Source organism: Acipenser ruthenus, chromosome 15, assembly GCF_902713425.1.
Source record: "Acipenser ruthenus chromosome 15, fAciRut3.2 maternal haplotype, whole genome shotgun sequence".
NCBI lineage: Eukaryota > Metazoa > Chordata > Actinopteri > Acipenseriformes > Acipenseridae > Acipenser > Acipenser ruthenus.
The window spans coordinates 4408186-4425654 of NC_081203.1; the positions used below are offsets into that span (position 1 = coordinate 4408186).

Here is a 17469-nt window from a genome sequence, read left to right on the forward strand (position 1 = left end):
GCAGTTGCTGATTTGACAAGTGATGAAATCAGACTGGGCCAATATAAATAATTACCGGTACATGACCACAGTGTACGAACTGTGGATATAAAATGAATGATGAGTGTAATTTCTAATGAGAAATAAAGAGAAATAACTGCAGCATATTGTTCTAGTTCTTGCTTTTTTATCAGCAAAAAGGCTAAAAAGCCAAACAAAGTACATCCTAGTATTAAACATTAACATGAATATGACTTCTTAGAAAAAAAATGGACTGTAGTAAAATATTTAAGCTTTTGACAGAGCACCTTTCCCTGCCACTCTATGGTGTGTGCTTGTCAATGAAGGATAATGGAAGAATAACTTATAGGGCACTTCTGTCTGACAGAGAAAAAGGGCCCGAGGTGCCTGTCTAGAGTGCCTGAAAAAATGTTCAGCACAGACCAAAACAAATGACTGTGTTCTAGTAGGTCACATTCTGACTGCTTTCCTGCAAAGCTACAGAAATGATGGAAGGTGTAATGCTATTCCTGAGAAGCCAGACTTCCAGGAGGCAATCTTTTTTTTAAATTTTATCTGCATAATTTTCATAATTGAATTTAGGTCTTGGAAACACATAACTTGTTTGAATAAAGTCACTGCTACTCTCAGTGAAAACAGCAACTGCTTCTTTGACAGGAAATGCGTACGCTGTCTGTGTCCACTAGAGGGCACCATGACGCTCAATGCTGCCATCTAGCAAGAGCCAAGGCACTAGGGGTTTGTCTTAATTTACAATACAACTTATCAGCCACATCTTGTACATTTTAATTCAGCACACAGTGTAGCCAGGTTGCCTAATGTTGGGACTGCGGCACATTATATAGGAAATCAAATTCACTTTATCTGCACGTGCCTAGCAGTAACTATTTACCTACTTGCTTGAACTTTAATCTTGCTGTGCTGTCCAGTGCTTTAACCACTGAGCCTTTTGCATTTTTGTAGTGGGTAACTATTATTTAAAATGAAGGGTTTCCAGGGGACCAAGGAATAGGTGGCACTATCCCTCAGGCTACGGAGGTCGTCAAGCGCTGACACTCATGATGGTAACTGAAGGAACAATAGCTTTTGTAGCTGGGTTTCCAACTTGCTGTCTATGCCCTATCCCAGGACCCATGCTCTGTACCTGCGGAGGAGAGGTTGGGGAGACTAATTCTTCAACAAACCTCCTCCTCCTCTCCCTGGGGGACTGGAGCCGATAGCCTGTCCCAAATCCATCCCTCCTCATTACTCACAGCCCACGGCCTGACCTTCTCAAATCACACATCAGTCTAGATCAGTCTGCACATACAACAACGCGCTCCCCTGGTGTCCTGGGAGGAGGGAAAACTGATGATGTAGAGGAACAGGGCTGGAATGCTGATAGTCCCACTTACACTGCCAGCTCTCTAGCTTTCTATTTCTGGACACAATATTAGATTATTTATGTAAAAGACTCTTACATAGAAAGGCGGTGCTGTTTGGTATGCTTGGATGAAAATATTTGGAAAACCTGCGTTTAAGCCTGCTGAAGTAAGACTTTTAGGCTATTTTTTCAATAGGAAGTGTTTAATTTAAGCTGGTATCTTATAGCTCTCATTGCAGGATGGAATGATGGGAAAGTCACAGAGACACAGCGGTTGGAAGGCTGAAGGTGAAATTAAAGATTCGGTTTATTCAGAGAATTTTATTTTTCTTACCCCCCCCCACCCCCAAAAAAAAGTGCTAGCAAACGGGTGCTTTAATCTGCGATTTACCGAAATTTCATTTATCAGTATTTAATTTACTCAAAATACTGTAATACAGTTTGTACAATAATGCAGTGATTGAATTGTCAATGCAATTCTGAACACACAGGTGTTTGGATAAAATGGACAGATTCTGATCAGCTGCACCTCCTTTGATTTTATTTGGCTTCAGCCGTGTGGACAGAACACTTAACAGCCTACAGTATGTGGCACAGGATCTTAAAACCTAATGATAGGTGCTGTGCAGCTGTAGGCACATTTGCTAATATACTTTGCCTTAACTTAGTGGTTCATAATGCTTGCAAATCGAATTGCATGGTACTAATAGTCTAGCTCAATAGCCTATTTACCTTAATTACTGTTTTCTGTATATCATGTTTGTAATCTCTGTGCTTCAGAAGAGAATACAACAGTATTGCGCCAATCAGTCTTCTGCGACATTCTGCAGGAACTGGCGCAAGATGGGAGCCGACTCTCTAATGACCCAGAGAGCCTCAACCGCTGTACAAACGACTAGATCTGATTGATCGTGATCGCTTGTATCGTATACCCTCCCCATCCTCACCTACAGTATTACGGGTACATCATGACAAGTATGGCCCACTACCCGGGATCTGTCCTGTTTGGCTGTAATCCTCAACATTCAGATCAATTTTATAAGAAGATAGGGCGCTTGCGTTCTCTCTCTTCTCAGTGTCTAGAATACACATTTTAGGGCTGTTAAAATCTGGTAACATTTTACATTAAGTGTCTCTAATTAATGTGTATTTACATAGTGGTTACTTAGTACATGCATGTGTGCTTACACACAATTACAATGTTATTATGTATAGTTACAATGTACTTAATGTGTCAATCTTTTTGCACGATAATTAATTATACACAAGTTAATATACAGTATACACCTATCTGACGCTACTGGGCTGAGCGCACAGATGGAATTAAGACTCCCATTCCATAGCAGTTTGAGCCATTCCAGACTTCACTGTGAGGTTTAGGCTCCCCCACTTTATTGGTCTGGCCAATTCAGCTCAGGAGTCAACTGACAGTAAGACCTGGAATGGCCCAACCTGCAATACTATGGCCGTCAATCGCCTTATCTGAAGCATTTCTTAAATAAGCCAGCCTACATTGCTTTAAACTACAGTCATTCTTCATTTCCAGGACAGTATCTTACCTTTCTCTTCTTTTATTTCTACAGTTTCCTCAGCAGGGGAGGGCGGTTTCTCTGTTTGAGCAGGTTTTGGGATAGTTTTAAACTCTTGATGCAATAATTTGAGAAAAATATTGATTTGGTGTCATGATAAAAAAAAAGAAAGAAAATACATTTGCATACAAGATGCTGCCTTGGCTTGCTTTCTAAAAACAGCATCATATTCTCTTTCAGCTAAACACGCGCACACACACGGAAATGCACTCACACACACACACTGCTGACATCACAAGATCCTTCCCTTAACCCTTGCAATGCCAAACCCTTCACGCTGCAGCTCAGAGGCTCAATAGCAGTGTTGCTGTATACCTGGGCTGGTTACAACTCCATATCTCACAGGCAGTAGAGAAACTGGTAAGCCAAGGCACGGCAAAAGAGTGACCTGACACTGCATTGGCAAAGCTAGGGCCCCATAATCATAACCGTTGGTACAGAGCTGTCAATTTTACAAGTACTTTGATAATTTGTTCTGAGCTGTTTCTCAACCTGCAAATACAGTACAAATTATTCAGCAAAACACAGATGTGGTCACTGAGTCTCTGACTGCACTGATAATATACCCACCACATACAGTCTACACAGAACTAAAGAGTGCTATAAATACGTGGAACTGGAATATGTTCACCGTTAGATTTGAATCTTAATTACCAAGTAAACTATTTCAAACCAAATGCTTTAAACCAATCTGCTCCAGTTTCTTCTCTTAATAACACCATTTCAGTTTCAGTAATGTCAAGCACTGGTACTAGGGAGGTGATGATGTGCTAATACAGCTAATGGATCTAGAGTAGTACAAGGGATACATTTACACTGTCTAATAACTGCAGCTAGGAGGCCATTCAAACAGTTTATGAAGCAATCACTTGGAATCATCGACAAAGAGAGTTCACATTGCAGCTTCAATGATACATCACAAATACCAGTGCCAGGGAAAAGGATGTAACTTTTGCCATAATAAACTGATCAGTCTGCCACAATGATATGGTAAGCATGACGATTCATAGAAGCAGGCTTATTTCAGGGGCAACTTCTGTGATGGTTTATACTTTTGGGATATCATAGAGCTTACTTAAAATGAAGGCAGACAAGCCTATGTGGCAGTGATTTATGTTAACCAGACAACTAGTAAAACACAGCTGCTGTAAGAAGTTATTTCAAGAAAGTCTGTTTTTATGAATAAATTTAAAGTTTCACACATTAATACACAGTTTAAAATATGGGCACATTAACCACATGTAGTTACAATGTAGTTACCGCTTACTAGTATTTACTGCATGTGCTTAGCACATCATTCTGTGATGGTGAGGCTAGAACCAGCATGAATCTCACAAGGTTAATTTCAAGATCATATAATTTTGTTAGAAGCACATGCATTAATTTTATCCAAATCAAAATTATATTAGAAAACCATCCATAATCACTTTATTAACTATTCTGGTCATGATAATGCATGTTAAATTAATGCCATTTTAAATATGGAATACGGTTCTGATAACAGCGAGGTGGGCTTCATAAAATGTTAGGAACATCCTTCTAGTTCATTTGCTCTACAGGCAGTAGGTGACTATGAATCCCCACCTTTATCTGTATTGTCAGGCTCACTTAACAGGGAGCTGAGTTTGGGCTCTGCTGGTGGTGGCTCAGTGGTGCGGATGGTAGTGATCTCTATTTACATTGAGTTTGAGAAGAGAAGAACTTTAGTCCCACTGGATATGCCTATGGGTATCACCATCAAGCCTTAGCAATCACTGCTCCTTGCACACTGCAATGATGTATACAAGACTACATGGGAAATCATACATTCACATTCTATAAACTGCCTGCTCGTCGTGTAACAGGTTATCACACCAGCTCTTTGAAAGTTTGTTGAAAGACAAGAGTTTACCAGTAATATTTAACGAGTTAAGCTTGTGTGCTGTTTTGTTATGTTCAAACCAATGCTTACGTTGACTTTTGACACTGAAAGAATTTCATTTGGAATGAATTACTACACTAACAATAATTGCTCTAGTACCTCGGTATATGCAGTACACTGTATAAGAGAGTATATTCTGTGTAAGCTACCAAGCTTTGAAAATAGTCCATGATCTGTGATATATGGTGTATCAACCACGTCCTAATCCATTGGAGTACATATACATGATTGGGAGTGCGTCCTTAGTGGACCTATGCATGTAGGTAATTTGTGATTCTGACAGGTATAAACAGAATATTTCATGGCTTCCAGCTGCAGAGCGTATTGATATATCATTGAAATCCCAGTCCTGATACAAGCTGTTTAAAAGCTGCCTGTGGCGTTTCTCAGCACAGAGATCTCCCTCGCTGGCAGTGAAGACACCGTCCCACTGACACGCTTGAGAACCGCTTTCACTATTGAAGGCCAACTGACTGCTTTGCCAATTCCCTTTACTTCTTTTTTAGTAATTATATTTGTAGTACCAGCACTTTAAAGTAGGGATACCTTATTAAACTCTTTAAAATCTCAAGCACAGACCCAGGGCCAGAAGACACAGTTGTAATTGGAGACAGAGTGGCGAGGGTATGGATGGTCAAGCCACGTTGTGGATGTTAAATCACTGGCATCCTTTAACACGTTTGGGATCAATCATCTCATAGGAACTGGATGAGCATTTAGTTTAGTTTAGTTTATAGACCCTCCAACAATTAGTGGACTAGTATTGGGCCACAGGGAGTACAAAGAGAGAACGCCATTCAAACGCTGTGCTTGTACTATAGCCCAGCTGGCAATTAGGAAGAAACTGCTGCCAAAGTTGGAGTGTGGGAGGGAGTGTGGGAATGTGGGAGGGCTGGAGGAGGTATGGGGTTATTCTCTATGGAGAGAGCTGGTTATTATTTTCATTTCATTTTGGAAGGCGGAGTCTGAATCACGGCTGACAGATTTTCCCCCACAGTCCCATCTGCCACTCTGGCCTGGCAGCTCAGAGCAGATCAAGGTCTGTGAATGCCAGCCCGTTTAATCTGGATCAGATAAGGCTTTGGAGCTATTCTTGTGCAGCAGGGACTCCCAGCTACTCAAGCTACCTGCTTGGTAGGGGCGTGCTGATGCTCCTACTCGTAATTGCCTTTTTTTTTAAATTTAGTATTCGCCAATTAGTTTTTTGTTATTTTCTCCCCAATTTAGTAGTGGCCAATTATTATGTTTAGCTTAGCTCACCGCTCCCACCCCTGTGCTGACTCAGGAGGGGCGATGATGAACACACGCTGTCCTTCGAAGCGTGTGCCATTAGCTGCCCGCTTTTTTTACACACAGCAGACTCACCATGCAGCCACCCAGAGCTACAATGTCGGAGGACAACGCAGCCCTGGGCAGCTTACAGGCAAGCCCGCAGGCACCCGGCCAGACCACAGGGGTCGCTGGTGCGCGGTGAGCCGAGGACACCCTGGCCGACCTAACCCTCCCTCCCCCCGGGCGGCGCTCGGCCAATTGTGCGCCACCCCCTGGGAGCTCCCGTCGTCAAAGGAATAGCCTGGACTCGAACCGGCGACGTCCAGACTATAGGACGCATCCTGCACTCCACGTGAGTGCTTTTACTGGATGCGCCACTCGGGAGCCTTGCACTGAGTGTTTTAAAAGCTGATTGTAGGCAGAATTTTCCTCTCATCCGTGGTGCTGACATTTTTACTGCTGTGCTGCTGTGAGCTAACAATGACATTTTACAGCCTCGGTTCAATTTTTAAAACACTGTGCGGAAGTTAATTGACATTGACTCAATTGTAAAGATGAAGAAATGACAGATTTTGTTTTGTAATGCACAGATATATTTAATACACTTCTCAAAAGCAATTACAAGTACAACAATCAACACACCGCTACAGTACTGTATGGATCCTTAGAACCCATGCTGGATTTGCATTGAATTCCAACCACGTACAGTTGAGCCTATTGTACTACAGATGCTTCCTTAAAACAGGGCCTGCACTCATGTTAATCTGGTGGAAACAAGGATGTTTCTACAGTTTAGTCATTTTGCAAGTTTGTTTCCAAATGCCCTATGTCAGGATGTTGGCAGGATCTGTTCCTAAATACACTGCATTGTTACTGGTTTCAAGAAACATTGTATTACGGGTTTAAGCAGAAACTGACGCATTATCACAGATTGTGTGGTTGCTTTGTGTTTTTTTTTTTATGGAGTTATAATTTTGGAGGAAAAATAAAAATAGACCAAACTCGTCACTATCTCTACGGAGAGAATGAATCCCCCAGGGCAAAGCTTGCAAAACTAGAAATGAAAACCAAATCTCGCAGATGGATCATTTGGGCAGCGGAACTATCCCAATTCCTTCTGGAAGCGGGCAAAAGAGTTCAGCAGTCCTCTGACTAGTGCTCTGTGGGTGAAGGGTCTTGAGACTTCCTCGGCCTTCAGAGACAACCCTGCCTTTTGATGGTAATGTTTGGTATTGCTGGGATTTTAAATTAAAACCTTATACCTCAGATAAATAACATAGCTTCTTAGCTGGTAACAGACTTGAACTAAAGAAATGGCCGCCTGTCACACTGTCAGGAGCACTTTATGTTTACATCAGCACAGTCAGATTCTGGCGGGAAAGGATTTCACTTGTCATTTCCGAGAGATGAATTCAGAGGAGATATGAGGATTCTGCATTTTAAACTTATTATCAACTAATTGACATTCAAATATACGGTTTACTTTATTTGAACTTCTATTCCAATAATATTATTACTTAATAACTACTTTGTCATTACAATAGACCCGAAGTAAACATTAGTTAATGATGCATTCCATGCATTGGACCCTCTTCAACAAACCTTCAGGCCTGCTTTGAGGTATGCTTTGTTGAGGACTGTTTTTTTTAAGCCCATCCTTGATTGAAGTTCATTCAAATATATTCCATGTTAATTCAAATATGTAGCAGAAAGCCATGTTAATTAAAATGCTAAAAATACAGCTTTATCAAGTATTTTTGGTGTCGAGGCAATGAATATGTTACGACTACGAAGTCAGCAGTGACGTTGTCAGTCTTTTACCAGTAAACAGAGATAATGTGAGATTCAGAACATATTTCTGACATTTCTACATCCGAAAGAAACGTATTATTGACTGAAACCCATTAAATTTTAAGCCTCTTTGTAAACTGTGGCAATTGTGGCAAACAGTTTGGATCATACAATTCCAATAACATGCGTTATCGTATAATGATGTCTCTCACTAGCAAATGCAAAGGAGAAAGCTAATGGTTGCCTGTATATATCTAAACATGATGTTATATTTGTATTAGTGTCCATAAAGCTTAAACAGCAGGTGGCCCATGAGCCCCATGAATCTTGAATAAAGGGCCAAGGCAGCCCTCCTCATAGCTTCACTTCTGTCCTATCTGGGATCCTTCCTGGAAGACCAATCCTCTCCCGTACTCCACTATCAGAGGCAAAATTTAATGTCTTCATTGTGAGCAATCTTCACTTCACCATGTGCATCAATCTTGAACATACCGGTAAGTGCTTTGGGTCTTTTGAGAGAAGGGCTCTACAAGTCAATACGTATTAGCAGGGTCAGTGATGGGTTACCATTAAGATCACTGCTTAATGGTGGATGGCGTCTGATATGAAATTCAGGATCACTGTAATTGAAGGAAACTTTGCATGACAACCTCCCAAAGTACAGCCTAATGTCTTTTAGGAAACAAGCACGGCCTATGAACGAAGTGAAGGCTGTTTCTTCAGTAAGGTAATGACTAGACTGGTCTGTGCTGAATGGGGCAGAATTGAACCTGAGTATCCAATCATCCTGTCAGTGAACGTCTTTCATGACACTAATCAATCACTCACTGCAGCACACGGCTGTCTAGTTCCTGTTTCTAACATGGAACAAACCAAGCAGAATATTAAAGAGGTACAAAACTGCTTTGAATATTTTAAATACCGTCACCCCTCAGTGTACTAGGAATGTGTGTAAACTGCAGTTATAACTCCTGTATAATTGGATTCCGATTCGCTTCTAATGCACAGCAGCGGCTAGGATTTGTTACTGGTATTTGAATGGGATTGTAAGTAAAGTAACATGAGGCAAGGAACTTAAAAAGAGTCAAGCTTGAGGGTTTTTTTTCCCCCAGATACAACAGTGAAAGGAGTTTTTAAATTAATATAGTTGGGTGTCTACTAAACACACACACACACACACACACACACACATATATCAGTGGAAGCCATTGAAAATATGATGTTTATACCTGACACAGAGATTTCAATAATGAATTCCTGAAAATGTATTTCATAAGCTATGTATCGCATGATTGCCGATGAATAATATGTTTCGTTTTTATACCCCAATAGTACAAACACACATCTACTCTTTCAAGCTGAATCTGTCATTTGCTTTGCTTCTACCTTGTAGATCAAATCTTATTTGAAGCTTGGAATCTACCAAGCAAAAAGCAAAGCTATGAAATACACTACAACTTTTTTGGCATGCAAACTAATAAAAGTCAATAACAGCGAGTTCCGACCTCTGATTTCTCCTTGAACAAAAACACATCCCTGAATATCTGACGACACCACCTTTTAAAATGCTACAGCTGCAATTCCATGGCTTAGCATCAATATATAGGAGGCTGTGTGGTCCAGTGGTTAAAGAACAGGGCTTGCAACCAGGAGGTCCCCAGTTCAAATCCCACCTCATCCACTGACTCATTGTGTGACCCTGAGCAAGTCACTTAACCTCCTTGTGCTCCGTCTTTCGGGTGAGACGTAATTGTAAGTGACTCTGCAGCTGATGCATAGTTCACACACCCAAGTCTCTGTAAGTCGCCTTGGATAAAGGCGTCTGCTAAATAAACAAATAATAATAATAATAATATAACATAAGCACGGCACTGAAAGCACGTACTGTAGACAGTACCTCTGGAAAAAGATGTTTGGATTACGACACAGATCAGACGAATGACATGCTTTTGTGACACAGCTGTAGCATTTTAAGTTCACTACTTCTGGAACTTAAAGGGCCAGTGGTTCGCAACTTCAGTCCTCAGCAAACTAACAGTCCGGATTTTTAAATGCATTATTGTATGTCTGCAAGTGCTGCCTTAGGTGCACTGGAAAGCAAAGCATATTTAAAACAAATATTTAGTTTCTGATTGAAACGAAAACCTGGACTGCTACGGGTTTGGAACCACTGCTGCAGTGCTAACCACGCTATCTACTGGGAGCCAATAACCAATTAAGCCACTGCAGCTTCCCACCTGGCGCTTTGGTAATTAGAGGGCGTGGGGATGTGGCGGCTGTCACCGTGGTAACCTGCACAGGCTCGTCAACTATTGGTACTGAGAGAAGACAAATGTCAAAACAACAAAACAAAACAGGATTCGAGGTTTATCAGAGTTATTGCAATGTGTGATGTTCAGTGCTGAACTTGGACTACGGGACACAGCTGCTTCCTCAAACAGGAAATGATGAAATGACAGTATCCTGTCGAACTTTCTTAAACGAAGGCCTTAAAATATGAAAACCATTTACCACAGAGAGGTTGCCACACACAGAATTTGTCTAGTAACCACAGTCTTTTTGAATATGTCATAACCTATACTGTATATACCACAGACCGCACCCAGATGTTCTCTATTTTCCTATAATAGCCTGGGCTAGCTGACAGCCCCTTTGGAAATAAACTAAAGACACCCCACCACCCACCACACATCACACTTTTCATGTAATCAGAACGTAAAGAGAAACTGTGGAAAAATTGTCATTTGTGAATTCAGCTTTGACGAGAGAGAGAGAGAGAGAGAGAGAGAGAGAGAGAGAGAGAGAGAGAGAGAGAGAGAGAGAGAGAAATAGAAAGTCTCATTAATAATAAAATAAACAAAGAGAATACGTATGACAGACATGCATGTGTGATGGAGAGGTCATAGAACAGGTCGCCAGCCTTCGCTTTTTTTTTGTTTTGTTTTGATTAGTACATTACTTACTGCCTTGTGGAGAGCCAGATGCTGAACCTACAAAAAAAAAAAAAAAAAAAGCCAGTAATTTTCGCATCAGCTTTTATTCATGCATCTACTATAACAGCTGCCTGAGTTACTGTAGCAGACTTAGTGAATTGTACATTCCCTTTACAGCATATACATATATTAATGATATCAGATTATTCTGATGATCTAAGCAGAGTCAAATGCTAATGCCATTGTTTCATGCTTGTAAACTGGCTCTGTCACAGAACCCTATCTTTGAATTGCCTTTTGTGACAATATTAATAATAGGGGTAAGCTGGAGCTACAAGTAGACTATTTGAAACCAGTCACCTGTTCAGAAAGTCTAAGTTTACCCAAGAAATGATACATTCAACTCAATATTCTTCTTGTATTTACAATAGCAATCATCACATCCAGACTTTTTAATAGAGCTCTCAGAATCATGTCTAAACTGTATATCAGATACACCCTACAGCTATGTCCAAAAGTTTTACATCACCTAAAATTTTAGGATTGAGCCATCATTAAAAAAAATAACTATATGAACATAATTTAGATCTTGTATTTAACATTATGTAATCAAAGAACCTACAAAATGAGTCTACAAAAAAGTCTACCGGAAGCCATAATAGTAGTACAGTATCTCATGTTAGATTTTTCAGTTTTAGATTTCACTTTTTTTTTCGTTAAGTATATGGAAAACTACAAAGCGGTGTGTAATTCAATATGTTAACGTAACATTATTCAGCAGGTTTCATTCGACTTTATGAAGCAAAATTAGTTCATTCTATAGGGGGATGCAAAACTTTTGGCCTTAGCTGTAGTGTAGTCATTAATCTGTCCGATGTAAGAAAAGCCAGTGAATACAGTCATCACAGTACGATCTGATAAAAACCTGACAGGGCTGTTAGAGGGGCAGCAGTGTGGAGTAGTGGTTAGAGCTCTGGACTCTTGACCGGAGGGTTGTGGGTTCAATCCCCAGTGGGGGACACTGCTGTTGTACCCTTGAGCAAGGTACTTTACCTAGATTGCTCCAGTAAACACCCAACTGTATAAATGGGTAATTGTATGTAAAATAATGTGATATCTGTATAATGTGAAATAATGTATAATCTGATATCCTGTAACAATTGTAAGTCGCCCTGGATAAGGGCGTCTGCTAAGAAATAAATAATAATAAATAATAATAATTCAGACTCACTCCCTGGAGATACCTGTCCCAGATTTTCATTCTCTCATTGTCTAAGCTTTTCAAGGGGGGTTCCCTTCAAGCACCGTGCAGCAGGGAAACTCCAGGCTGTGTTTGAGTTTTTGTTACATATCGCTTGAATCTGCGTCAGTGCGCCGCAGTTCTTCCTAGTGGCCAAGGGAGGAAACAACAGCTGGCAATTATAGACCCATCTGCCAATCGAGCACCAATAAACCTGAGTTAAATAAAACTACCTTCCAACACGATATACTTAGCAGTGATGCAGCTGTTTGTAGTACTGTAGGGAATGTCGTTCCGGGCAGGGATACCTACAGGTGTTTGGTGATCCGTTAGGTGTAGGTAGATAAGAACCAGGTCTCCAGGATTTGGCCCGGAATGTCTTTTTGCAGCGGCCGCAGTCCTGTCCGGTTGTGTTGTGCTCGCACTCACACTGGAGACTGCCGTCCCTGAACAAGCACTGGCTGGCGTGCAGGTTACACTTACACCTGAGGGGGAAGAGACAGAAACAAGGGGATATCAACCTGCCGAATTTCACCTGAGAAAATGGCAAGAACACCGGAGAGGTCTATTCATTCGTCCAGGTTCCACTGCAGTGTTCGTTTCTGCTGTGACAGCAAGACCTGGAGGGTTAGTATGAGCTTCAGAGGAATGGCTTTCCTTTAACATTTTTAAACTCGTCTGTGTTGCATTTTGCATTATATCTGTGTTAGCATTAGTAAAGTTGGATTGGCAGGCTACTATCATATTCAAACGTCTCTATCTCAATGCATTCACAGCCCAGTTGACATTTGCTTGCTCCATCTTTAGGCTGGTTTACAGTTAACTCCCTCTGTGTGCTCAGCAGGGGTTGATGTTAATAATTTAGCTGGAATTCACTGGACTGACACTGTTGGCTGAACCTAAGCCTTCTTCAGCAGGAGCTGTGAGGCTTAAAGAGCAGCTCTGGTAGCGGTTTGCAATATTACAGGTTTCTGATTGCAATATTACAGGTATCTAATTGTATGCATTATTTTTCTTCCTCTTCTTAAGATTCACTTTGTATTTGATTTTCTGTTTCAGTCATCGTGTCCTGGTTACCTGTTAAAGCAGCCCAATTGCCTCTGCACAGCTCCTAAACATGTCTAATCGTCAAGTACAGCTGGTATACCAGAGTGTATCCATTAATTCTTTCCCCTGCAACACACAGCCATCAGTGTAGATAGGATTCTACATCAGTAAGAAATACCTCATAGAACAAATCTAGTATTAGTTTCATTACACTCTGGTGTAACAGCTGAACTTGGAAAGAAGACATGTTTAGAGAGCTCTGTTTAGTCCACAGGTAGGGTTATCATATGACTACATGTACACTAGGACAGTTTGGGACAGTTCAGGCTTTTCATCTCACACCCCAATGCATTGTGGTAAGTGTAGTCCTGGTGCTACAACCCTTGACTTATATACAATTGAACCTAAACTATAATAGACAGAATTATGGAAATGTTCAGTAACTGTCTAAATGATTTCTGGTGGCACTACTGTATGCTATAAGCAAGCTCTCCCAAATGTAAATTGCATTGTTATATAAAGGGGGGGGGTTGTGACAAGGGCATTTTGTTAAGCTTGAAAACAAGTTAACGACCCTGAGCGACTGTATGTAGTGGAAGAGCTGGGAAACATATGAAGATCATGATATTTGTAATGCATCTTTTCCATGCTTTTTAAATGATTGCCTTTCCAGATGAGTGATCAAACTTCAATACATGTTGTTCTGCTGGTGTGAACAGCTATCCATTTGCATTAAATATTCAGAGGTGGAACCTACGCTGCCAGGAAGTGGTGGACGCACGTCTCTGTGAAGCCTGTCATCCAGGGATTTACTGTTGCCAGGGTAATGCGGTGCTTCTTAAAACATGCAGGCTTATATGTACATCTAACATTATATAAAAACACCCTCAAGCCTAAAACCTGTGCTATATACAGTAAGGCTGGGTTGTCTGCGTATTTTTGGTTGTAAGTTTGACTGGCCGGGGGGGGGGGGGGGGGGGGTGACAAAACAGGTGTAAAACGTCTTTACCACATAAATATTAGCTGTGATGTATGCTAATCCATTAGCTGAAGTCATGAGAAAGCCCATTTAGTGGTGTTGTCAGGATGTTGGTCAATTGAGTAAAGCTGGAACGATTGTAGCCAACTGAATGGGATCATTGACTGGCTGGTAAGTACAAAGGTCAGTGAAGATGGGGTATCTTGCAAATGCAAACAATGCTAGTTCTGAAAGTTAAAATGGTAAAAGGAGCTACTGTCTCAGACCAATTAAACCTCTTAGGATAACAATCTAGCAGTTTCTGCAGACTCTGTTGTTGTGCATGCATTCTATTTAAGCATGATTTCTGTTTCTACTTTACACTCCCGCCATAATATTGTCAACAAGTACGTCAGTCACCTACATAGCCCTGCTGGAAATACAAAACTAGTACAGTAGAAAAAAGTACAGTCATGTACCCTAAGTGTCTACTAATAGTTTAATGAGAGCTTCTCTAGATACTTGTGAATATGACAGACAGAGAACCTTCAAATCAGTAACTTGTGCCAAAAAATGTCCTTGGAAAGTTAACACAATTCTGCGTCAAGTGTTTAAATTGGACTTGAGGGGTCGGTTCACCTTTCTTCTAATCGGTTCACCTTTCTTCTAATCTACAAGGAATTCCTTTAGGGTGGCTGGCAGGGAAGCAGAGTTTGCTTTGCAGAATGACTAAGATAATGGTCTCTTATGAGACTGTACCTTGTGAAACGTCAGTCGAATTTCCAGCCTTGGATACAGAAGCACCTTTCAATCAAGCACTTACTAACAGCCCCCTGTCCAAATCTGCCACGGCTGTCTTGAAACAGACTTGTGTAACGGGCAGTGTTGTGTGATACACTGCCGTTACGGATTCTGTCCCCCGTCTGTGAGATGAGATGAGGTTAAATGCTCTTAAACAGGGACAGGGAGATGCAACTTTTATATATTACAGAATATCAGGGAGGCTACTCTTTTAGGCGATTGGAAAAGCTCACGGACACACAAGTGTGTGCTACATATCACATGTTCTTCTAATAAAAAAGAGCTCTTTAAACATCTTGTCCAATTGATAAAAGATCTTGATTTACTGCACTGCAAGCATGGCCTCCAGACAGAGCTAAAGCTGAGGAGTCAGCCAAAGGGAACTGTGCCCTGTTTGACTAAAATAAAAATAAAAAGATCTGAAACATAAAGCAGACCTTTTTTGAGGGGTTGCTTCATGTGCTGTTGTACACATCTTCTCATGCTGGGCTAAAAACACAAAGCTTTTTGGACACCAGTTCAATTCTGTGTTTAACCTGAAATGGGGGTGGTATGGTGGCTCACTTTAGCTGGCTTCAGAAGACAGCATTTGGAACCAGCCTGTTTTAGTTGTGGGACCTTTAAAGCAAATCTTAGCATCAATAAATTACAGAATGAGCCGTACTCAATGCACTTCTTATAAATATTTTCAAGATGAGTGTCTGTTAGGGGAATCTGTTTCGCATTATTATCTCTCAGCACAAATAATGAATGAATGGAATCCATACTGATGTTTACAGTGTTACTAAGTCATCAAGTGAGCAGTGGTGTAGTGGAGCCGGAACATCTTTCCGGTACTATTTTCTACAGACAGCAGTGGTGCAGTCGCATAATAGGCTAATTAAGTCACATGACTCACATCTCCCGCACAGCTGTCTGGTTCAGTCAGTAGTCCTCTTGATGCAATGAAAAGAGAACTTCTTCTATTACGACCTACTTCTTTAAGAAGGCTACAAATGCTAACAAAGACGACAGCAACAAGGCATTGACTAGGACTGTGGACACAAACACAAACAAAGCCACTGACACACAGACACGTAAAGCATTCTGACAAGATGGAGAAAGACACTTTGTGGAAATACTTGTAGAAATTAGATACATGCATTGCCTATTGGATGTGTTTCTAGAAGTTGAGTATACAAATAAAATGTGAATTTGTATAAAAATTCTTGTTTAAGAAAATCAATATTTTATTGGTGTTCCGGCAGCTTCAGATTTAGGACTACACCACTGTAAGTAGTTAGCTGATTCTTTGCATTAATCTTAAACAAAGCAACTGAATGGAACACACAAAGCCACCGAGTAACCACTCTAACTAGCTGGTGCTTATGTTCAGAAAAATTTCCACCACAGAGAAAGGATGGCTAATCAGTTTCTTCAAACACACTTCAAATAAACTGGAGCTAAGGGATTTTGAAGTTCAGGGCCCTATGCCGACTGTTGTTATTTTCACACTCAGTAAGAATCGGATATTAAAAAAAGAAAATGTTTCTACTCATGACATTAAAAAACATGATATGGAAAATATGCCAATATCATACAAAATGTTCTAAAAGTCAAACATTTCTTCTCCAGATTACTTACTTCAAATTGTTATGATGTTTTATTTTTTTTTAGAAAAGGAAAAAGCAAATTAAGTTACCAAAACACAAAGATCTCAACAACAGACATGCAATACAGGGAAGTGGAGTGAAAAGCTTATAGAAAATGCAGCCCTTTCAGATGGGTGTGATAGACCACTATGTTTCGTGTTTAAATCATTCATTTTTGATAAAGATGTGCTAAGACTAGGAGAGGAATTCTGATCTGAGGCTTCTCTGAGGAATCTCAATCCCTCAGTGAGAACATCATGAAGTCCTGAAGGTCAACCATATCATTGGAATCCCAACTGAAGCGAGCACAGGCTTCAAAGGGGCTCAAACATGTTGATTTATCGAGATAAGGATTGCGATGAAAACACATGGTTCTGAAAACCACAGAGCCTCTGTGAGGGAGCCAGATTCATCAATACCAGGGCACTGACACTCAGGAAAGCTAAACCTTTCAAATAAGTTCACACTGAATAGCAGCATAAAAACCCTGGACACTTACTGAGTGAGATCCCAGTCACCTTGCATTGAGAAACAATAAGGTTGCAGTTCAGCACTTCAATACAGAATGACAGGTATAATCAGAATTGATGTTTGCTTTAAATAGGGGAGAACTGACAATTGGCACCTCACATGTGGATGTGCAATGTAATTGATTTATTTAATAACCCGTGGCTTTTAATCCAATCTGCTGCCTTTCTTATATCAACATTCTAACCACCAAGCTACAAACCCACAGCTCACACGTCTGCACTCTAACCACTGAGCTACTCCCCTATGCCCTGCAAGTGACAGCATCCTAAGAAACAGGTACCTCTAACACAAGTCCACTAACCACTGGGCTAGTCAAGCAAACTACCTTCTCCAATACTCAGACCAACACTTACTGCACATACAGCATACTGTATTTGCTGGGCCTTGCCCTG

At 40.8% G+C, this 17469-nt stretch overlaps 1 protein-coding gene across 9 annotated transcripts in view; it reads right to left on the reverse strand.

Moving 5' to 3' along the window:
- The window catches only part of LOC117422468 (netrin-G2-like), a 55592-nt gene that overhangs the window by 14173 nt on the left and 23950 nt on the right, over positions 1–17469 (reverse strand). For 3 of the 9 annotated variants that reach the window (XM_058986929.1, XM_058986925.1, XM_058986926.1), the window contains exons 4-8: positions 12422–12594; positions 10900–10926; positions 10174–10254; positions 4537–4623; positions 2923–3006 (exon numbers count right to left, since the gene is read on the reverse strand). In XM_058986929.1, coding sequence (XP_058842912.1) covers positions 2923–3006; positions 4537–4623; positions 10174–10254; positions 10900–10926; positions 12422–12594 — 452 coding nt within the window. The remainder of the gene's footprint in view (positions 1–2922; positions 3007–4536; positions 4624–10173; positions 10255–10899; positions 10927–12421; positions 12595–17469) is intronic. The other 6 variants (XM_058986927.1, XM_058986931.1, XM_058986928.1 and 3 more) reach the window with 4 other exon arrangements.